The sequence below is a fragment of the Strigops habroptila genome, chromosome 4 (assembly GCF_004027225.2).
Source record: "Strigops habroptila isolate Jane chromosome 4, bStrHab1.2.pri, whole genome shotgun sequence".
In the NCBI taxonomy this organism is placed as follows: Eukaryota; Metazoa; Chordata; class Aves; order Psittaciformes; family Psittacidae; genus Strigops; species Strigops habroptila.
In genome coordinates, this window is record NC_046358.1 from 37462942 (window position 1) to 37487546 (window position 24605).

A 24605-nucleotide genomic window follows, 5' to 3' on the forward strand; every position below is an offset into this window, starting at 1 on the left:
ACATCCAGTCCACAAAAGCCTACAACAAAAATGATTACTTTTACTTCCCAAATTAACTATAAAATTATAAGATATGAGCAATAAGTGATTAAAGCAGCTTAACTGAGCCCAATTCATATATAGAGTTCCATATATAGAAATACCAAATTATTTATCTGTTATCAAAGCAATTAAATACATTCTTAATTGAGTCAGGAAAAAAAATTTAGTAATATCTTTTTCATATTACCAGCAGATTTTATACAAAAATAGGTACAGGCATTATTCAATAGCTTTTTAAAAAATCAAGAAAAAATTATCAGAAGTCCTACAGTACGACAGTACTGAAACAGACAGGTAGTTTTAATCTGGGAAAATCCTTAAAGATCCAAATACATTATTTTAAATACATGATAGCATCATTGAATGGTTTGGGTTGGAAGGGACCTTAAAGTGAATCTTGTTCCAACCCCCCTGCCTTGGGCAGGGACACCTTCCACTAGACCAGGTTGCTCCAAGCCCCATCCAACCTGGCCTTGAACACTGCCAGGGATGGGCAACCTGTTACATTAACTCATCATTTTCCAAGTGAAGAATTTCTCTCTCACATCTAATCTAAATATATATGCACACATACACACACTTGTATAAACAATGTAAAACAATACAAAAATTTTTGGAAGGCAATTTGTGCTATTTTAAAAAATGTACAAGCATCAAAACCCTTGCAAAGGTCTAGGCTCGAATGGGAATATCCTTCCTCTATCAGACTGTAAACAGTTCCTGTGAGAATTACTGAGGTGCTTTACCATCTCCTAGAGATGATGAATCAAATCTGCCCTACAAACAAAAAATAAAGAAAAAGGAATTTTGTGACATCCACCTGGAATCTGTGCCTTAGATACAGGGAGCGGGCAAAACTGCTCATAGGTGGATAAAGAGCAGTAACATCAGTTTGAACCACACTGCATTTACAAAGCTGAACAGGGAAGCCAGCACAACTGCCCAGCTTGTACAATCCACTTCCAAAAGGGAATGAAAATCAAACCACCTCCAAAGTCATTCAACTCTGTGAAAAGGCTATGTGTCACAGATGCACACCATTTAAGATATTTTAGCTATCGGGTAAATTTCCCTCTTGGTTAATTTATATTCAACTAAAATTTCATACCACAGATTTCTAAAAACAGAACAGTCCATATTGTTTAGTTCATAAATGTCAGTATTAGACCAATTTGCCTTGCTAATTTCCCTTACTGCTCTACAAGAGTACCACCATTACTAGTAATAAGCCCAGAAGGAAACCTCTATCTAGGCATAGGCCAGATTGCAAGCATGAACCAAATGTATCTTACTGCCAGAACAGAGAATTAGCATTCTGAAAGATGCTTTGCATTAGAGCTAGTGAGCTTATGTGTCTGAATGAATATTAAACTCAGAATATTAAAGCTTTGCCCAGTCCTGCTGCTAAGATGCAAATTTAAGCTATAAAAAGTTCAAGGACCTCAGTCAAAATAGTTTTGCTTGTAAGACTGAAGCTGTCTAGGTGTCCCATCTCCCCTCATTTGCACTCAGAAACCACACAATCCTCAGAAGACAACAGATCTTTTTCAATCAGTTATAGCTGATCAATACTATAAATAAATTTGCTTCAGTTACCACCTGAGATCTTTTGAATCAAGAGAAATGGAACCAGAGCCTAGAAGCTCTGATTCCTCCCAAAGCTTTTCAAAATTGCTAGCTTTACATTTCTAACATCTTCCCTAGGTCAAAACATCAGACCTTACTACAACCTCTGCTACTCAACCTGTATTGTACTTCCCTGCTAAATGCTTCAGGCACTACATAAAACCTCTCAAAAGAATCAGGTGCTGATACATAAGGAATGCTGAACACGCGCAGAGGTGGTCTCCACTTACTCCAGAGCAACTGCCAAATTCAACTGATACATCAAGCACAGAAAAACATCTGTTATCAGTCATCTTTTCATGATGTTCTCTATGCACTGGCAGTTGTAAGACTTGCTGTTTCTGCGTTTTGTTTTTTAAAAACATTTTAAGGCAAAGTTTAATGAAGGTTTGGTTCCTCCCCCGCCCCCCCACTTTTTAATTACCAGTAAACCCGCCTTGTTGATTCTACCAGTTATTTCATGTTTCATATAATATTATTAAGCTCCTCTTTTGCTTCTAAGGGTAAATGTTCATTGGAGTGTCATTTTCTGGACATTTTGTCTTTTCAGCTCTAACCTGTAGCTGAAAGCTTTGCTGTCAAACTTTTCATGAAAAAGCCTCCTCCTCTCCAAAGAAAATGTTCCTTTAAGCAGAACATGAGCTAAAACTTTGTAACCATTCCCTTGAAGAGCAAAAAAAAAAGCTATTTTTATAAATACATCTAATATTCATATTCCTCTACAGCTTCCTTTTTGTGCTACTATCACTGCTTCTGGTAGTAACTAAATAAAAATTTGAAGAACATAAAAACATGACTACTCTAACAATGCCTCAAAATAAAGAGATATGTTTATTCTCAAACAATCTAAAGATGGCTTAAGATACATTTTAATGCCAAACCCACATGCTGAAACTTCATTTGCATGTAAAAAGTCACTGTAGTGACCAACTGCTGTGTAGAAGCCAAATTATTAAAAAGTCTTCCAAATTATTATTATTCCAAATTATTATTAAATTTTTATTATTCTTCCAAATTATTAAAAAAAAGACACTGTAATAGATGATATTTATATAAATTTATATGTTCCTCAAAAATTTAAGATGTACATCCAGCTAAGCTTCTAACATCAATACATGCTTTGATGAATTCACAGAATGCTTTTCATAGCACATTCTAGAGTATTTTACAATTGAAAAATATGTTACAACTTGTACTGGGTCTGGTTTGGATATAGTTAACTTTCTTCATAACAGCCTACATGGTACTGTGTTTTAGGTTTTTGCCTAAAACAGTGCTGATAATACACCCATGCTTTGATTATTGCTAACAGTGCTTGCATAGCATCAAGGCTTTTGCTTCCCACCAACTCTGTCACTTCAGAGGATTGCCTCAGAGTGGACAAGAAGTTGGGAGGGGACAGAGCTGATGCGCACTGGTCAAAGGGTTATTCCATATCGTATAACTTTATGCTTACCAATACGAACTGAGATAAAGCAAGAAAGGGGTGTGTGGTTTGTCTTCAGAAGCAGCTATCGCTCAGAGATCAGCTGGGCATTGATATGCTTGTGGGTGGGAGGTGTTCAGTGGGTCTATTTGCTTGATTTGGTATTTGTGGTTTTTGATGGGTTTTGGGGTTTTTGTTTGTCTGTTTTTGTTGGTTTGGGGTTGGTTGGTTGTTTTTTTTTTTCCTCCTTTGCTTATTAATCTGCCTTTCTCTTGAACCATGAGTTTTCTCACTTCCGCTCACCCTTCTCTTCCCACATCACGCTGGGGGTGGTGGTGAATGAGCAGTTCTGCAGGTGTTTATAGCTGCTGGCGAAAGTCAACCCGCCACATGACTCTTTTCCTTTTCTCCCTCCAGAGTACAAGGATATTAATATCTGTGGTTTGTGCTTGTTTTTATAAATGCACTGAAACAGTAACAAGCTGGAATAGCTTCTAGAGCTCCCTTTCCAAAGTGCAACAAATACTTGGGTTTGAATGACTGAAGTGCTGTACTACAGTTTGCTAGGTGCTACATTAAAGAAAACCCGTAATTTCATTTTTGTAAACCATAAGCAAAAGTGACTACTAACCATTAAAACACACAAAGCAAAACAAATTATACCATTCCAGCAGAATTCTAACTCTATCATCATTTTTTGACAAATGCTTTCACAATCTTTTAACTCCATTCCCTAACATCTGAATGCTGGTTTCACATGCATAATGAACAGCAGGCAGAAACACATTTCCGTAGATTATTTCAGATTGCAATTTAGCTCAGTATTCATATAGTCATCAGAAAAATCTCCAGGCTTTGACAATTACTTCATTTTTCTTTTGGGATATAAGATACTGTATAGGAGTGTTACTGTACAGGAATATTAGTCAGAGCAAGAATACCAGGGACCTACACCCTTCCCATTGTTTTGAAATATAAACATTAAGTCATCTAGAATTCCAAATAATAAATGAGGGTAAATGTTACAGAAACAGTGTACCTGTTACAATCACAGAATAATCCTAATCTGTCAGATTTTTGAGGTCCATAGTATTGGCACAAACCCAACGCCCCCTCTACCCCCCAAAAAGCATAAAAACCTTGCTACTTCTTATTATCTCTAAACATTATCCTCCTTTCTGCCCTTAAAATTAAGAACTGTATCTCACATTTTCAAATCAATTAGCACCTTGCTGTTTAGGAACCGTTCTCACACTAGAGTAACTTGTCCACATACAAAACTGCATCAGATAAACTTATTTCTAAAGGAAGTTGTTTGCAACTTGCACATTCTTCACAGTTTTACAAGCAGCCCAACACAGATGTCAACAAACCAAGTCAACTGTATCAGTTAGTTGAACTGCGTAACACAGCACTGGGCTGAGGGTGTGGACACACACCATGCAAAACAGGGAATAGGCAAGATTAGCTACTGCTGGGTTCATATTTGTGAACTGCACTATTCAACAAATTTCAATAACCAAACTATGTTTCAAAAGGATCAGCAGTTAGCATTAGTGAGAGACAAAAACACAAAACAAAATCCCAAAATTTAAATTTTGAAAAGTAAATTCTTCCGCTTTGTAGCTTTCTTAAGAAACTTTCTTTTCCTCAGACCCTGTTTTCAATGCTTTCAACCAAGATTGCCTAACGACAAGCAGTTGACTTGGAAATTAACTGAAAAGGGAAAACCTGCGGTGTCCTCGGTGAGCATTCATTCTTGCAGCACTCTAGAACAGCTCAGGGTATTTCACTCGATCACCTGCCCCTGTAAACACTGCAAAACTGTCCCTAGGCATTTCAGAACACGGTCACTGCCTTGACTTGCACAGCTAATACTAGACATTTAACTTTAAAGCCATGTTCATTTATTACATATAACATTGCAGACCTGTGCTCCAGAAACACCTGGTGCCCGGCTCTCCGGATGGAGATGCTGCCGGACTCTCACCAGCCTGTTCAAGGCTGGCTGTTGGCACAGGGCTCCATCTACTGGCTTGTGATCCTGCACGGCCACAGGAAGAACTGATGGTGAAAAAACTAAAATCTCAACAGCTATTTCACATCTCAGTTAACGAGATCCGGATATTCAGAAAACACTACTGTTCCAGAAGAAAACAGTCAACCAAACACATGCACTCACACATGCTAGATGGAAACAGTTGTATGTATAAGAAATCTTTATCATCCTTTAATACTTGTATCTCAAAAACTTCTAAAGAATCACCATTTTTCTACAAGAAGCAACATATGATTATACACTCCCAATGTAAACCTTTATTGTTCCTTCTTAAAGCAAGCAAATAAGCAAACACAGATAAGCCATAAAAATTACTGAAAATTAACTGCATAATATCTGCATAATTTAAGGCATCAGAGGTGGTCTTTTCCTTAAATTAAAAAAAAAAAAAAAAAAGGGATTCCTCAAACATATAGAAGCAAAAAACATTTCAGTAGAAGACTGACATCAGTTTTCATCAAGGGTATATCTGCACTGTCCAACTGCAGCTCATGCATATACAGTATGTCTAAAGGCTAATTTAGTTGCTGCTGTCAGTCATATGCAGCATTTCTCAAATTAAGCCATTTAATCCTTGCCTTACTAAGCCCACTCTGCCTTCAAATCATGTTTAGTAGTGAAAAAGAGCAGTATCTTTTCCTGTCCAGGACCCTCTGTGCCCATCAGCCAAGCCTGCTGAGCTCAGGACAGAAAGCAGCAGCAGCAGTTCAGGCAGTTACCTGAGCTTGTTCAGAACAAGCTTACCACGACAAACAACAGAGCAAGAGCTCTGTTTTATGGAGTAACAGCTGAGAAATTAGATAGCACCTGCCCTAGCAGCAATCACAACTAGTTAGCAAGGGCCAACAAATGGCTGACCAGTCACCCCAGTTCTGTTCTCCAAGGCATATGAAGCAAGATCAACAGCTGACTTAAGACCTGGTGCAAGGAAAAAAAGGACAGTGCAGGAAAAGGATGGTGAACTCTAAAACTCCTCCTCACCTCTTTTCTTTAACACCCTGGCCCACACTCAACACTATGTTGAAGGCAGCTAAGAGCGGCTCAGTATTGCCAAAGGCAAAAGAGCTATGAGTTGAAGGTAAAGAATCACAGAAATACCCACACCCCTCACACTGTACCTATACATAAGATAAGGTTAGAATAATTTAACCACACCTGGAAACAACTAGCAAGAAGGTCACAGCAAGAAGGCAGGAAGGGACCAAGAGGTAATAAAACCCAGGCACCATGGAATATCCTATATGGCAGAGAGAAATGGTGAACAAGGACACCAGGGAATTCACATAGTTCCTCCTAAGGCTCAGTTTTCCCACTTTAGCTTGTCCTCTAAAACAGTAGTTGAAGAGACTAATGGACAAAGTCTCCTATGATGAAGTTGCATAACACACAGAATGCTGCCTCTTTTCTTTTAACATGAAGAAAAAGCAAAATTCAAACCTTGAGGGTCTTTGTTAAATTGTTAAATAAAATATTATTGTTAATTGTTAATTGTTAAATTAAAATGTTAATCAAAATGCATTTTAAAACACAACTGAGAGAACTATGGGGTTGCTGATGTCTCTTTAAGGAACAATGACATCAATGCAGGCTACACTTGAGAAGGATATAGGTGTGGAACTACATCCTTTTTCATCATACACAGTCAGGTGCAAAGAGAAAAGTTTAACTTCAAGATTCCTGTGGTCTAATGAAAATAAATACCATTACAAACAGATCCAAGAATACAGACTTAATTAAATACTGTTTGTTTTTCTTCAGATATAGATCATGGGAACTGAGATATTTAACTACTTCAAGACTTTTTTTTTTTTTTTTTAATTCTATCTTAAACTGTTTACACTGTCAGCAAGCTTATGGTATCCTGAAAATTAGTGGGTGGGAGGGTGGAAGAGGGAAAAAGGGGAAAATCTCAACTAGCATTTGTGAAAACAGATTTACATTGGTATCTGAGTATTTGATTGTCCTACTTTGATTACACTGAGCAACTGAATGTCTATGATACCAGCTGTATCACTTATCTAGTAATATTTGTAATAAAGAAATTAAAAATTGGATCACATTTTTGTACCTCTACAAGAGGAGTTACAAAACATTCAACAAGTCTTAAAATTGTGGTGGATGTTCCACAGGTCGTTTTTTTTCCTCATTACATTTCCTCATTACAAGGAAGGCACCAAGGAACAAATTGGTCATACGGTGCTTATGTCAAACTTCAGACAAAGAACACTACTACCTAACATTGTGCTATAAGAGAAAATGGAAAAACTGCCTGTATCTGTGCATGCATACAAACATGTTACTAAAAAAAAAAAAAAAAAAACCCAAAAAAACCCCATTGCTTTGTTTCTTATGCTTGTATCTAAAAATTTACATAACCAAGCTAACATATGCTCACCTACAGAGCACCTAACACTGCAAAATCCTATAGAACCTGAAATTTCATGTACCTGAATGCGAACAAGTACAACACTCTGAGAATCAGAATCTTAAAGGAAGTCCAACTGTAAATCAGAGAAATTTGAAATTAAGAACTATACTTGAGAAAATCAGTGTGCCTTTCTAAAAGTAATACTAATAGCTTTAAACTATTAAACTCATACCAATAACTTTCTTATATAAATACTAATAATTTTATTATAGATTGGGTATAATTTAGGCAACTACAACAAGCATAAATGATAATATCCAGGCAGGACAGTGCATTAGACATGTATCTTCTTCACATTTCACTGTCCAATGTCTTTGAAACCAGACTAGCTGTTTTTAAAGAAATATATAACTATGTATCATACCATTATTGAGAGAAAGACTGCTTAAACCCAGAAAATAGTTATTTTTGCATAATTTCTTTTGACAACAGTGGAATGCCTTAGATTAATTTTCTAATTATGCTCAGCATTCTGAGTTCTCTAACTACACTCAGTTGCAAGCTGAGTTACCATTTTTCTTGGTAACATGGCTCATCTTTCTGGCAGTCCATTAAGCTGGTAAAATGAAATTAAAACTATAATACACAGGAAAAAACTCCACAAAAACATAGGAAATATAAGTTTGTACTATCAGACGTAATATGTAAGCACTAAGAATGGTTCCACTTCCTCACCCATTGATACATTAGTATTGCCAAAGAGAGCAGGTCAAATATATACATTTGGAAACAGTGTTATGAAAGAAAGACAAAGCAGAGCTGATTACTCCCAAAGGAAACAAGCCAAGGACATCTGGAAGAGAAAAAAAAAGAAACCCAAAGCCCAAACCAATCTTCACAGTACAAAGATTTCTACATATTTAACTTGTGCATTAAAAACTGAGAAATGGAAAATAATATTTTAAATTGCGTAAATGCTCTGCAAAAGGAAATATTTTAATAATTTCCCTACATATCAACTGCCATGCCTCAGAAAGCCCTACTGCCTTTCCCCATGTCAATCTAAGCTTATACCATTCATTTGTTAAATTTGCAACTAGTGACCATTTCTAGTTCTGGTCCCACCAAGTGTAATACATACACAGACACAATAATGAAGCAATTCTTCAGCACTAAACACTCTCTTTACAAGTGGACATTTTAATTTATAAGCTAAAGTACAACATAAATTACTAGATTTGTACATTTCAAAACACCATTAAAAAAAATCAGTCTGTTTGGTTCAAGTACAGCAATCTTAGATTCCATTTAAATTCTTTCACAGCAGAGCATCACACAGTATTGTCAGAACAGTTTCAATTCAGACACAACCCTGCTCTCATTCCACAAATCCTGATGGGAACTGTTACCCCCTCCCTCCAAAGAGCTAATCAATAACGAACCATTTTAATCCTTCTTTGTCCTAATACTACATTACTGAAGCAGATTAGATTTTTCTAATTTATTTCACACTTAACATTTAAATTAGTGCATGGCTAGGTGGAATATGACTATTTAAATGAACGTATAACTTAAAGATCAAATTCTGTCTTCAACAGATTTACATAAAAGGACAGAAAGGACAACATTTGTCTACCATGTTATGTGGATCTCCTTAACTCAATTTACTACGGATTTTATGGTGCAAAAATTAATGCCCTCCAGAAGCTGAACTCATTATCAATTATTTCTTCTAAACCCGCAGCATAATCCCATGCTGCTGTGGCCAATCGAAGTTCTGCTGTTCACTTACAGGGAAGTTGGATCAGTTCCTTCGTTTGCTACTCTAGTAAGAGATACTGAGCAAAATTATACTCTAGATGCTGTCTTGACTTCTTTCTAATAAAGAAAGAATACTACGAACCAGTTTTGTGTATTTCATTCCCTACTAAAACTAAGAGCAACCTATTGATGATAATTTTAGCCATACAAACAGCTGTCAACAGACTTGTACACCTTTTTCAACACGATTTTCTAGAATGTCCCACAGGAGACAGTCCTTCATTTCAGCAACAATAATGGAAAACAGCCTGTAGAGTCACTCATGGACCCTACTCAGCTATCCATAGCCTTCTCTACTCCAGAATCCACAGAAGCATTCCTGCAAGTCATTTGGCATGTGTATATCGTGGCAAACTCACAGCACAGGTACAAATAGCCATCCAACAGGCACCTGATTCGATAAACTCCTGGAAAAAGAAAACAAGCTGTACACGTATGCTGGTAGCCAACAAAAAGTTGACCACAGGTCATAGGTTTTACAATTCTAGCTTTCAAAATAAAAACTGCTTTCAAAACAATTAACTGAAGCACTGAGCTTTAATTCCTCTCAAAAGCATGAAATTTGACATCATCTTCGACAAGGCTCAGACAAGTGTAGTGGCGCACAGTGAATACAAGCCGTTTTTACATGTAGATGTTCAGTAATATACAAAGGAAACCCCTAAACCACACATACTGAATTACAATGGCATTCAGTTTAAGTGGTTATGTCTCTGTTACTGGTACATGGGACAGATGAGCAGTGCCTGTTTCACACTTCATACAAAAAGACTCAAGAAATTCCATTTGAGAGAATTGTAACTGACAGCCATGAACATTACAAAAAGTATAATCTGATTTACTGATACTATGAAAACAAAAAAAAACAATCCAAGCAATATTTCATATTGTGGTGGATTGACCCTGGCTGGACACCAGGTGCCCAAAGCTGCTCTATCTACTCCCCTCCTCAATTGCACAGGGGAAAGAAAATATAACGAAAGGCTCAAGAGTTGAGATATGGACAGGGAGAGATCACTCAGCAATTACTGTCATGGGCAAAACATAGTCAACTTGGGGAAATTAGTTTAATTTATTATCAATCAAATCAGAGAAGGGTAATAAGAAATAAAACCAAACCTTAAAAACACCTTCCCCCCACCCCTCCATTCTTCCTGGGCTTAACTGTACTCCTGATTTTCTCTGCCTCCTCCCCTCCAGTGGCGCAGGACTGGGAATGGAAGCTGGGGTCAGTTCATTACACATTGTCTCTGTTGCTCCTTCCTCCTCAGGGGAGGACGCCTCACACTCTTCCCCTGCTCCGACATGGGGTCCCTCCGACAGGAGACAGTCCTCCATGAACTTCTCCAACATGGGTCCTTCCCAGGGGCTGCAGTTCTTCACAAACTGCTCCAGCATGGGTCCCTTCCATGGGTGCAATCCTTAAGGAACAGACTGCTCCAGCGTGGGTCCCCCATCGGGTCACAAGTCCTGCAGCAAACCTGCTCCAGTGTGGGCTCCTCCCTCCACAGGACCACAGCTCCTGCCAGAAGCCTGCTCCAGCAGGGCTTCCCATGGGGTCACAGCCTCCTTTGGGCATTCACCTGCTCTGGTGTGGGGTCCTCTATGGGATGCAGGTGGATATCTGCTCCAGCATGGACCACCACGGGCTGCAAGGGGACAGCCTGCCGCTCCATGGTCTTTACCACAGGATGCAGGAGAATCTCTGTTCCAACACCTGGAGCACCTTCTCCCCCTCTTTCTTCACCGACCTTGGTGTCTGCAGAGTTGGTTCTCTCACAGAGTCTCACTCCTCTCTCCAGCTGCAGGTTGTTGTGCAGTAGTTTTCCCCTTCTTAAACACACTATCGTTGAGGCGCTACTATTTTTGTTGATGGGGTCAGCCCTTGGCCAGCAGCATGTCAGTCTTGGAGCCGACTGGCATTGACTCTATCAGACACAGGACAGGCAGGCTTCTAGCAGGTTCTCACAGAAGCCACCCCAGTAGCCTCCCTGCTACTAGAACTTTGACACACAAACCCAATACACATATAAACTAACTTCAAATTCTGTCATATAACAAAGGCCACCACTCTGTAGAAACTGCCAGTTTGCATTTTAACCTGTCCTTAAAAGATGAAAGTCCACATCGAGAACCACCATGGAAAACAGAAGCCTGTTACGGCCTCTGCACCACAAGGCTAGCAGGCAGCAGGCTGACCATCCTATTACCACTTAAAAACACTGGTGGCTCAAAGCAGCAGAATTCATCTTAACAAATTAGCATACACACTGGTTCTTTCCATAGCTTTATCTGCTCTACAAATAAAGGTTCAATACTGTTTCTACTACCCCTTCAAAACTGTTTTCCTTTAAAAGGAAAAGGCAATAGCCAGCAATAGTACTTTCAGGAATATCTGCAGTTGCAATATTACCCTGTAGTTAAATCTGTTAATAGACTTCAGCCCAGAAGGGTTGGTTGGTTGTTTTAAACGTAAGTTTCAAAACAAAGAGGAGGTAGCAAAAAGATTACCTAGGATATGTCTCAGGTTTTCATGACTGATTTTACACTGTGATGAATAGGCATGACTCTCTCCCCCTTCACCCTTAGCTCATGTGTACCTTCTTGCTTTCAATACTAGTGAATAATTTAATGACTCCTTCCACATAGAATTACCAAACCCATATTTTCTCTCCTCCCCCAACTCCTTCCTGCAAGCTCTGAAAACTTCCTTACGTTTTTATTAACCTAGGCACCCTCAAAAACTAAACCCCCCACAAATTGCAAAAAAATCTAGATGTGGGCCATAGGGCATCAGCACTGTACTCCTATTTCTGCCAGTAATACAATGCAGTTGAGTTTGTCTCACTGCAAGAGAAACAGCAAGCCTGACAATTACAAACTGTAATAGGAATCAGGCTCTTAAGAACTTGCCTAATCACCATACGAAAACCTGTAATAACTCAAAAAAAGGTATATCGAAAAGCCAACAATAAGGAATCATTTACTAAATCTAAGACAGTATATAATCCTCCTCACTACAAGATCTACTAATTTGAGAGTCATCAGTCTAGGTATTTAGAAGGAAAATAGACAAAACATCTAAGACTAGTGAGGAAATGGCCAGGAGGGAAAACCAGGTATTCTGCTACTGTACGTCCTCTCCACAGGCAGATTTACCGAGTCCTAGCAGGGCTATAATCTCCCCCATAATGATGACACTTCTATCAGTGATCAGATGCAGCAGTGACTGCAGAGCTTCAAAACTCCACCTCCTTCCTCAACACTTGCAGCAGCGGCTGTCCCTACTTTCTCAAATCCTGTACATAATTTTACCTCCCAGTCCCTCTGTTCACCTTCCTTACTGCAACCAGAACTGCAGTAACTTCTTAGATGGAGGGGCAAGACAAGCTCATAGCTTTCAAGATCCTGAAATCAGTGCTGATCCTTGAATCGATGATGGGCAGAGGAGCTGGTAGCCATCATGCTGATGGTACCTCACTACTGTAGACACTTCAGTTTCACACATCTCATACAGTTGAAGGACCTTGTCATGAACAACTAGTTTGCCTGCTTACAAACAAAATAAAACAAAAACAGAACTACCATATAACACAGCATGTTTACTTTAACTGTTATGATTTAGTTTTAACTCTTGTTAATCCCACAAGATATTTAAGTTAGTGCCATCACATACTTAAATAAGTAAATAACCCAAACAGTTGGTTTCATGTTGAACCAAAGTTGTATATTCCCAGAGCAAAAATGGCCAAGAACAGGTGCTCAAGGACAGTCGCAAGAAAAGGTGAGCACATCGCTGCATTTCTCTAGGACCCACAAGTCCCACAACCCCCAGAATCTGCAGCTCTTGAGATCTGCTGAGCCAGAAGCACATTGCTGTGGTTAACTGATTTTTCTCCCATGATTAAAGCACTGCAATTTGAGACTCTTCTAAAAGTAGTTACAATTCACTGAAATATTAAAGATGACACTATACTGCTGCAGGGCGCTCTGAATTCCCAAACTCAGGGTGAACAAACTCCTACAACTCCCAGCTCCAACCACCTCATGCCCCTGAAGTTGTGCCTAGTAGACGCAGTTGTAGCTGTTCCACAGGCAAACATTGGAAGACTGCTGTCTTAGATAAAACAGGCCTTGGGATATACATACTGAATGTTTTCCCTCCAAACTGCTCACACGGAGAAGCCATAGCCTTTTTTCCTAAATTAAAACAGACCTTCACAACACCATTAAGTAAGCAGACTAATATGGAAATAATACTCGGAACTGATGTACACAACTCATTGGGACTTCCTAAGGAGCTTTTTCAAAAAGCATAAATGTCTAAAAAAAGCACAGACTGCAAACTTTATTTTGTCAAGTTTTTTGCACGGTTTTTTTTTCTTTTTTCTTTATGCATATTACTACTATGCCGAGTACCCTCCAGAGCTTGTTCTCACCTGACACTAAAAACCCAGCACTCACCTCCTGAGTTTGTTCAGGCCAGGTTTCATCTCAGGTTCTCCAGGCCACTTTCCCAGCGCTGCCCCCGCTTTCGGGAAGCGGCAGCCGGTCCGCCCCTAACTCCCCCCCCCCCCCCCCACTGATCTGACAGACCCTGGAACTCCAAATCGCGCATCCCCGCACGGAAAACAAGCTTCCCCGCCTCTCCCGCTCCAGAGCCGGGGTTGGCCGGCGGCCGCAGTGCACAGGGTTGTAGCGGTAACGCAGCCAACGGGCCGCGACGGCCCAGGCAGACCTTAAGTGGAGCCACGGCCCAGCGGCGGCCCGGCCCAGGAGGCGAAGAAGACTGGGCAGGGCCGCTTGCCCGCAGGGAGGCCGTGAGGGCACAGCGGTCCCTGTGAGCGCCGCCGCCAAGCCGCACCGCAAGGGACGGGGCAAGTTCGAACTCGAGCGCCGCAGGGCAGCCGCAGCCGCAGCGGGAAGGGCCCCGCCACCCCGTTACCTGCGCGCTCCTCCCCCACTGCCGGCGTGCGGGCGGCCCCGCGCCGCCGCTTCCACAACAAAGCCCGAAAGCAGGCGGACCCTTCGGCCAGGGCGCGAGGAGACGCGGGAGCGCGCAGCGCCGATCTGGGGCGGGGCGGCCCGTGTGCGTGGCGCGGGGGGTGGTGCCGCCCGGCGGGCGGGAGCGGCGGCGAGAGGCCAACCGCGGTGGGAGGGAGCGGCACTGGGGAACGGGGAATGCGGCAGCTTGGGGCTGGTGTGCGGCCGCGTTTCCCCCGCAGGGGGGAGAAGTTGTTTCCTTTCCGGGGGTTAGCACTGGCGCGCTGCCCAGCCTGGCACGGAACGGCATTCCGCATGAGGGGATACGGTAATCTCAAAAGGAGACACGAATCCTGCCAGGGCGGTTAAGGAGGCGTATGTCGTGGCGCACATGTACTGGTTTGGGAAGAGGCCATATGGAAATGGGATTAAGCCTAGAAGTGCTTTAGGAAACCTGCACACCGGGAAGGGTGCCCTTCGCGCGTGAGCAGACAGAGGATAAGGGAAGTAGGCCACATAGAAAGAGAGACTTCCAGCAGGAGAATTACTTGTGTTGATGTGAATAGATTCGGGGTTTCAATACTGTGAGACAAACTTAATAGTCTCCTAACAATAGCAGAGTTTATTTTTTTAAGGAGCAGGTGTTCTGATATTGTGTAAACACAACTCTATGTAAATTCTATGTGCTCTGAACTTTTTTTTTTTTTTTAGGTAAACTTCCATTTTGTTGCAGTGACACCTGCAGGAAATAAATCTGACCAACCAGTTTCTGCACCCTCTGATCAATTCCAAATTCTCTTTACTGTTGAACTACTGCAGCAAGCACACCTCAACACCACATGCATGGAAAGACCTACATCTCTGGAACAAAAAAGTAGTGATGTTTCAGCATCTGCTTTTTGATGATACAGAACACTGGAGACTTGATGATCCTGCTATATTTATTGAGCAGCAGTCTAAAACAGCCAAACCAGGGGAACTAAGGCAAATGTTAATGAAACACTGAAGTTGAGATTTTAATTACTTAAAGGTCAGCACACTTAAAATTTATTAATTTAAGGGAGTTACTCTGTACTCCCACAGGAATCCCCACTCTGCTCTTGCACAGATCAAAGAATTCAAGTTACTGTTTATTTGCTGATGCATGCAAATTACATAACTGAATGTTACACCTTTTTGCAATTAGGGTCTTGGTCTCGTAACACTTTATTAACACTTCTCTCTATATTTCCTATGTTCTCATACATTTCTGCTGAAGCAGAAATAAAGCTGTTTTTCTCTAATCTTTGTTCTAAGTTACTTAAGAGTACATTTCCTTTCAAGCTTGGAACCTCTATTCAGTTAGCAACAATTTTGTCACAAAATACTTGCAGACACTCTGCAAACCAACATATCAGAACAGTATTACAACTTCATGAAAACACTTTCCCAAAGCTACTTTTACAAAGTTTTGGCTTCCAAATACTACGGTGCCTGCAATCTGTTCTCAAAACAGGAAAAGATGTTTTAGAAAGGTTTGAGAAATGATTCCCAGACAAGCCTGTGAGGGGGATGAAAACACTGCAGTTTCAGAACCTTGTGCACAAACCCCACTTGTAGGCTGTTGAAGGATCTTTCCTGCTCAAAATGTTCCTCATGTGAAAAGCATTGGGATTTTGCTGGTAGAAAAAAAAGTTATTTCCTAGTGAATAAGGAGGACAGCTAAATGAGTCGAATCTTCTTATTTCTGATAGGTTTTCACGATTTTGCTTAATTTATTTCCAGATTCTTTCCTTCAGTCAAACAGTAATCTTTGTATTTCCATACATCCAATCCAGGGAGCTGTGATCTGAGAACTCTCTCTTTCACAATACTATCAAACAAATTGTCTCTGACTGCACTCCTTTCTGCCTCCATTAAATAAATAATGGCATTTTAATCCCAATCTAAAATATTTCCCCTTTTATTTAAATATATTTTCTCATTTACTAATTAATCTCTTTGATTACGCAAATTCCATCCACCAGAATGCTGGAACGCTACTTTTTTCCTACCAACTTTAGGCATGTCTGTTTTCACTTTTATAGCAAAAATGTGCCTTTCTTCCCAGTGGACTTCTTCCTCAACTCTTTCCTTGAGGAAAATGTGGTATTATTATAACAAATGCACGTTTCTCTTGTACTTTAAAGGTACCTTTTCATGACTGGAGGTCAAGGAAAACCAGCACATATTCTCTTCGACTGTGCTATGCTACATATATTCCTGGACACAGACTCCTGAAATCCCGATTTTAGCACAATGCCTCTGGTGTGCCTAGGATTCACTGTGCCTAAGATTTTATCTTAAAGTCACTACCACAAAGGTTTTAAATTAACATCTATATTACTAAACTAAAATTTATACAGACAGCAGACTGCAGTTAAATACCTACCTCAGACATGGAAAACAGAGCATAAATGTAATGTTCAGACATATGAAAATCTAACAATATGCTTCTTAAGGAATAGAGGAAGAACTAGGTACCAACATTTGCCTTTGGTAGCTGTGCTGCAGGGTACATAAATGCACCTAGTTACAAATTATTTATGCTTTGTATTTAGCATAAACTGATGTCCTTGTAAGGCAACAACAGTCTGTCTCTTCTTTCAGGGGAAAGAAGTTTAAAAATAAGGATGTAAAAACTACCTTTCTTTTCCTGCTCATTTGAAGAGGCACCAGTAAATCTAGCTCCCTAATTCTATTTCAAGATGCTCAAGATCACACACAGAATTCAGAATTGCTTTGAAGATAACGTGAAGGATTTCTGATTCAAAATTAATATCCTTGTCTGTGTTAACACTGTAGGGCTATTGGCAAGAAAGAAAAAAAAAATTAATCCCAAATTATCCATGTGACTGGTTAAACAAACAGTGTAGCACCTTATTCAAGAGGCATTTCCTTAAATCCATCTTCTTAACTCTAATAAACGTGCCCTTGAGATCACCCGTAGCTTTGTTTTCTCCTCCAAACCAATGTAATTGAGCTTGTATGTACCCCTGATTGCTAGAAAAGAAGCAAAAGTTGAGCTCAGAGTGGACAAGACTTCCCTTGAGGTAAGAAAAGTCAGCATACTTTTCAGGCTGTGGGCTACATGCAAAAGGAGCAATCAGAGAAGAGTACAAGAAACCACAGTGCTATTCAAACTTAGGGGCAAGGGAAGAAGTGGAGACAAGGAAAAAGTCTTTACAGCAAACCCAAGGGTTTGACTAGTAGAAGGTAAGTGATACAGCAGGGAAAATAAAAGACCACATACAATACTGTATCTGTTTCCAACTTTTGCAGGTTCCAAATCCATATAAGCATTTAGGTATTCAGTAAGTGCTTAAGCTGTAGTGTATTAACCTGAGTGCCATTTTGAATCTGGCTCTAAGTCAAAAGGACTGTCTGTACTAGTAAACAGAAAGGATCTGTGCCCATTCTCTGGCTCTGACAATAAATGTCCTTGTGTTTTCTGCATCCATACAGCTGAACTGTCTTCCCCTCCAATGGTGCTGCCTCTGGGGATGTGCCCATGCTGTCCCCAATGTTATAGCCTGGCACCTTGTGTGAAAGCATGGTGTGGCCATTGCTGGAGACTGTCAGCAATGGCACTGACTGTGTGCCACCACTCAAGCCAATTCCCTGGCACTGTTTCGTTTACTAAGATGAGCCAACAGATCTGCGTAACATGCGACAGCCACTCTCCAACGGACAAAATACCTGTGTCCTTTGAACACCAAAGAGTTGGAACCAAAGTCTAAAGGTTTTAAAAGAACAGAAAGCCGATGAGGCAAATGGTACCACCGACCCTTTCTAGAAGTGGAGCGCCAGGGGAGCTCCGGGTGTTAGCTGGGTCCCGGCAGTGGTGGGGAACATGACTGCGAGTGTGTGCTCTATGGCACCAGCCCCAAAGAGAGTACACGGCACAAACCTGAGGAGGTGACAGGCCTTACTCCATCAGCTCATCGACAGGCCGCCCGAGCCTGCCCCCCACCCCAGCTCTACCCGAGAGAAGCAGGCTGCCGGTCTCCCGGCTGGAAGCGATCCCAGAGCCCTATCTCCGTCAGCATCGCCAGCAGCTGCGAGCCCGGGCCCTGCCCGATGCCGCCCTCTGCCCGCCGGCGGGTAAAGGCCGCTGCGCGACCGCACGTGGGGGCCCAGCCCGCGCGCCCCCGCCCCGCCCGGCGTTGCCGCAGCCTCCCCTTCCCCCGCAGATAACCGCGGCTCCCGCCTCCCCTCGCTGGCTTTTCTCCCACCCGCCCAGCACAGAGTCGGTCCCAGCTCGGCAGCCGCTCTCCAGGCGCCGGTTGCCTCTCGCTGCTGCAGGAGCGAGCGAGCGAACGAACGAACGAACGGACGGGGATGGCTCGGAAACCTGGGAACTTTCTGCAGGAAGCCTCTCACCAAGTCGTCGCCGGAGGCTCGGCGGGTAAGTGGCCCGTTCCTCCTGGGCGGGGAAGGTCTGCCCGTCCCCCGCCGGCGCTCCGCCAAGCTGAGGTGAAGGCGGCCCCGCCGCCGCCCGCCCCGCCGTGCTCTCCTCAGCCGCAGGAGCGGCGGCGGGGAGTAGCCTGGTTCAGTGGCAGCTCCTCCCCCGCCGAGCGGCGCGGGCGGGCGGACCCCTGATGTGGCCCGGGGGTCCCGGGGGCGGGCGCGACGCGGCTGGGCCGCGGCAGTAGCTGCTGTTACGGGGCTCGGCGTCCCGCAGAGGTGAGGGGACCCTTCCAGGGTCTGTGGTGTATCTCCGTTAGACACAGCGTACAGCCTATCGGATGATAAGGGGAGCAGGCGGGCTCCTTCCAACGGTAACAGCCAGTGGTGTCCCATCCGGTGGGTGCCAGTTTCCTTGCTCGGGGCGGTCTTGGAGCTGCCGCAGCCCTCGCTGGCGCCTTTCCCGTCTCGGACGCGTCCCCTGTGCGCTCCCCGTCGCTGCCTTGTGGAGGAACCTATGCACGGCTACAGTGGAAATCCGTTTCTGTGTTTTTAAGCTTTTAGGAATGTCGAGGTTACTGATTCATCACGTTATTTGTACTTCGAACTATAAGTGCCAAAACGGTATGCATCTGTTTAGCAATTAAAGTATCACTAGTTAATTCCTTGTTTGTTCCCTCTATCTGAAACATTTAAGTCAGCTTGTAGTGCAGGCAATATTTACAAAATATCCTGCTCTTCCGGTGTATATATGTAAAGCCTGTGAACATGTAAACTATGCAATGTGTTCTTAAGTGTTCTTTATTGTCTCTTTTGGGGTCCAAATGAGAGGAAAGCTGCACAGTAACGTTGCTGTGTCTTATGTAATGCTTCAGTGTAGTGTGCGCAAGCAAAATTCTCATGTGGGTGAGTCTTGCATCGCCGTGATGCTACATGTGAGCTGCTGTTCTGTTCCCTCTAATTCCTCTGCTGCTCCTTATTCCACTTTTATGCATTCCTGCCACCAACACACATTTGAGCACTTCTTTTTCGTGCTCATGGCTCTTCATGTCCTTTGTTTTCAGCATTCTGCTTTGACACAGAGAGATTTCACAGCAGAAGCAGAGATGTGCTGTCCTGCCCCTTCCACCGTATTGTATGACTATGTTTAGCTCCTGCAGCTGTGGAAATTCTAAAGGTTTTTTAGATTCTGCTTGGTACCACCCCCTTCTTCCCTTAGGAGAGAAAGGGTGGGTTTAATCTGTACTAGCCTGCTGAAGGCCTTTTATGCATGAAGGGATACTGAGTTGTTTTGCTACCCGATGTTTGCAAGATGACATATTTATCTGCCCATAGCAGTGGGCCTGTGCGTTAGTGATTCAGATTGATCTAACCTAGTATCTTTCCATTCTCTGGCAGTAGACTGTTTTCTTTACATGCTTTCTTTGTTCCTAGAAGGACTGACAGTTTGGGTAACGCACTAGAAAGAAAACTGTCCTTTAGATAAAGGGCAAAGTTTTACAGAAGGGCTACAATTGGGAAAAGTGTGTTTGGTGGTGTAGGGAAAAGACAGCATGAAAACTATTTGCTGATCTGGTAGGCATAGATGAGAAGGTGAAAGAATTCTCAGTTTAAGGAGACAACTGATCTGCACCTAGCACTTTTTCAAGGTATAATATAGGAGGCCTGTTGAATCTAGTGCAGAGGCATACTGTTAGAAGATGCTTCCATCCTTTTGCTTAGTTTCGTCTTGGACAGGTTCCTTAGCTCCATCAATAACCAACCTTAAATCTGTACAGAAATTCCTACTTACTGGTTTTGAAATAAACCAGTAAGGACCGTTCTCTAGGTCTAAACAACACTAACACTGTACTAGATGGGTTGGTGAATGTATGACTTAAAGTGGGATTAGAGGGAAATGGCACAAACTTGAAAACTTGCTTGGCAGATGCTTAAAACTCAGTGGTTTTCTTGGTGATTTGTTGAGAAGATAGAAGAGGAAATCTGTAGCTTTGAGTCTATAGTCTAAAGGTTAAATTTCTCAGGCAAGTGTGAATCCAACATGAAAAAGGTGGAAGCAGGAAGGAAAAGATGGAGGCATGAGTTGTTGAGAGTGTACTTGAGTGTTGTGTTTCATCCTAGTGTGGGATTTGATTGCCAGACCTTAGTTTCCCAGTATCACTTTAGACAACCTGTATTGCTTTTGGCTGCCTCTGCAGAAGGACATAGGACTTTTACAGGCACTTTGTTATATTTACTGGCTTCATGTGAATGTCCCAAATGTCCTTGAGTGGCTTTGCTGCCTGTACCACAGCCTAGTATTTAGAAAGAAAAAAAAAAAAAAAAAAAAAACATTGTGGTGAAAACATGTTTAGATTTTTAAGAAGTTCTGATCATCTTAACTCATACATTAAGCACAAGGAATGTATGAAGGTGTTTGTAAGAAGCTAAAATCAGAGATTATTTAGCATCTGCATGTCTGATGCAAAAGGATCTGATAAGAAGTAATTCTGCTAGGTCAAGTGGAAAATGATTAGAGATAAGCCAGAGCTGTCAGAACAGGAAGAAAGGGATTTTTTTAAGCTTTATGGAAGATGACAGGGCTTGTTCATGGACTTAATAAAGACACGGGAAGGGGAAAAAAAGAAATCAAGCATGACCTCTAGTCTACAGGACTCATAAAATGGAAGATACTGGCATGCTGAAGGAAAGGGAAATGAAACTATTCAGTGTTGTAAAGGAAAAGATTTAAACATACCATTTCTAAGGGAAAGATGAACTTGAATGGCTCTCTACTGTAATTGAATGGTAAATCTCAAGCATGACAGGACCTTGTGCATACTTCATGTCTGTGGCAAGGGGTCCATCTGCTTCCACATGGCTCATAATTTGACTTCATATTGAAAGCTCTACTTCCTGAGCATGTACTCAATCTTAAATCTCATCAAAGTCTTACTTGGTCTTGGCTTATGTTCTTTCTGCTGGCATTCAGTTTGCTCCCATTTTTCAGATTCCTGAATTGAGGTTAATAGCATGATTGAAAATACTTGGTTTTGTTTGCTTGCCTGGGTGCACGACAATACTGAAGAACGAGACTTTGAAATGTAATTGGGACGCTTCGTTAATAAGTTTCATCCCTTCTAGTACAGTGAATTGCAGGCATACCCCTTTTCTCTAGTGGTTAATTAGTAAACCAAGGCATGTGTGGAATTTATAGGAAAAAGTAAACAGAAAATAAACTCTAAACTAAGAATCACTGCGAGAAGAACAACTCGAGAATCTCTAACTTATTTCCTTAGAGTTACAGCAATTCTTTAAAAGGGTATTTGAGAAGTCCAGTCGATGCAAGGTTCAAGTTACGGAAGAATTGTTTCTCTAATTCACAAGGATTTGAAAAATCCTTGGTTTGTCTGCCTGTGTGGAAAAGGCAGAAATTGTTGCATACAAAGTCAATGGACATTTCTGTCCTCATGGAGAGGAATTGAATATTGCAAAGTAGGTTGTGTGATACCCAGGTTGATTTGCCAAGACATCCTTATAAGATGACCTCAAGAGTCTTGAGTCAGTTTGAATGATGAAGTGCAAATGTAATCAAAACAATTGCACAGATGACCCTTGCCTGAGTGAAGTAGCTGAATCTAGCTACCTCAAAACTTTTAGAGTCCTGCTGCTTGGTATAAGTGTGTTCTTGTTTATTAATAAGTATGAAACAAAGACTGCAGATGGAGACAATTAGCTAAAATCACAGGTAACATGATTTCATTTCTATTTAGTTTGTATGATTACCTTTTTCTTCTGTACATATGAAAATATATAAACGTTTTTAATTTTGAAGTTAAAATTTTGAAGAGTTTATTTACATATGTAGATGACATGTTTTTCAAACCTGTGATACTGAACTGATCTTTTAAGTACTTTTCTGCTGTAATTAAGTGTTTCTTTTCTTTAATTCCACTTAATACATGAACATGGTCTATTGGCTTTCTCTTATATGGGAGAGATAGAATAAGAAGAGCTTTAAAAAAAATTAAGATAATCAGAGCTGGCCTTTTTCCTCTTTTTCTTCATATTTTCGTGAAAAAGCAGGGTTTCTCCCTGCTTTCTGGACCTCTTGGCTTCAATTTTTTGGTTTTGTTTTTTTTTTTTTTTTTTTTTGTTTGGTTGGTTTTTTGGTTTTTTGGTGGGGTTTTTTTTTTTTGTTTGTTTGTTTTTGTTTGTTTGAGTGGTTTTGTGTGTGTGTGGTTTTTTTGTTTTGGTTTTTTTTTTTTTTTAGAGTTAGGTTTCCAGCTGCATTGAAATCTAATAGGATTTGAGAGTTTAATTATCTTAAGCTCCTTTTAACCTTTTCTTTTGAAAAGGTGTTTTAATTTGGGAGTAGGCAAAGTTGATTATCCTGAATAGCAGCAACTCTTTTAAACCAGATCTATAAGCAGGTAAGCCAATAGAGTAAGGCTGTCAGATGCAAATACAGTATTAAAAACAGTGTTTGGTCTTGCTATCACTGGAGGCATTAGGCAGACAAACATCATTACTATGTATGGTAGCCAGCATACTCTGTGAAACACTAGGTTATTTGGTCCCTATGAATGGGAGGAGTGTGATACATATAGAGGAAGCACTTTAAATGGCAGGAAAATTGTTTAATTCTCCCTTCTCCAGGTGTTCAGCTAATTTGGTTTGATTATTTTGCTGACATTTTTCTGGAAATTTAAGTTAGGGTGAGTGTCCTATGTTAAGTGCTTTTTTTTTTGCTTTTTAAGCCATGCAATTGGCATTCACATGTTACTAAATTAATCACTTACTGCTCAGAGGTAACTTCAGCTAGCTAAATAGTCAGCTAAACATTATAACTATCTTGACTTGAAACCATAATATTTTAAAGTGTTTAAACTTTCCTCTTTCTGAAGTCTCTTAAGGCTGAAATATTACCTAAGATGACAGTATGTGCTCACTGTCTTTCACTGCCTGTATTTGGCATTTTGGATGTCAACAAAAACTATTTAGATTAAAAAGTGAAGGGTGAGAAACAGTCAAATAGTATTTGTTCCAAGGAAACATCCTACAAGTTCAAGTACTCCAAGGGTTTGTACTTGTTCATACCAGTGAAGCCAATTTTCTCTGCTAGGCTGAGAAATTGATAGTATGCTACCTGGTGGTGTACTGAGAGCTTTGGAGGGGAGTTGCTTGGTTGGCAGTGTGGTCAGGAGAACATTATGTGAGAGACCGAAGAGACCAGAGAAGACCAAAAGCAGATTGTGTATAAGCTGAGACATTGGATATACTGAACCTTCTCAAGTGTGTTCCCAGGAATCGGGAGACATAGGAACTGTCAGGAAGTTAAGACTTGGAAAGATTTGAATGTGTCTTTGCTCAGCCAGCCATCCCTGCTATGGTGTGTTTTATGAAACATGCCAAAAAGAAAATGCGAAATACTTTTTCAAGGTCTTTGCAACCACTATTACTTTCATTGTTATACAGTTCAGAGAGGGAATACAGTATTTGGGACAGTTCAACTTCAGTGGGTTACTGTGATAAGGAACAGTCACCAGGGAGCTCACAGAAACTGATGCTAGTTTGAGGTCAGTATGGTCAAATTGCTGACTTTAGTCTCCTGGGCACTTAAAAACCAGCTAAAATGATATTTTTCATACCATGAGAAGGTATCTCCATGCTACAGACCAGTGCAGCGAGCAGCTAGCTGAGGGTATGCAGAATGCCATGTAATTAACCAGTTGTAGTTACCTTGTGAACATTCCTCAGTGGAAATTAAGAGTATCTCCCCACCTACTACAGCATCTCAAACTTGAATTCTGTAAATAACAATTTTCAGCCTCTGAGCCTCGCCTTTTCTACCAGCTGATAATGGTAAAAATTCA

At 41.2% G+C, this 24605-nt stretch overlaps 2 protein-coding genes across 7 annotated transcripts in view; one reads left to right on the top strand and one right to left on the bottom strand.

The window, feature by feature from the left end:
* Positions 1–19567, bottom strand: part of MIPOL1 (mirror-image polydactyly 1) — a 197177-nt gene extending 177610 nt beyond the window's left edge. For 2 of the 5 annotated variants that reach the window (XM_030485272.1, XM_030485265.1), the window contains exon 1: positions 16990–17058. The gene's annotated coding sequence lies outside the window, so the exon portion shown is untranslated. Of the gene's footprint in view, positions 1–14287; positions 14404–16989; positions 17059–18726 lie in introns of those variants that run through there. The other 3 variants (XM_030485267.1, XM_030485270.1, XM_030485266.1) reach the window with 2 other exon arrangements.
* The window catches only part of SLC25A21 (solute carrier family 25 member 21), a 256563-nt gene continuing 249107 nt past the window's right edge, over positions 17150–24605 (top strand). For both annotated transcript variants that reach the window (XM_030485273.1, XM_030485274.1), the window contains exon 1: positions 17150–18751. In XM_030485273.1, coding sequence (XP_030341133.1) covers positions 18685–18751 — 67 coding nt within the window. In that variant the 5' untranslated portion in view covers positions 17150–18684. The remainder of the gene's footprint in view (positions 18752–24605) is intronic.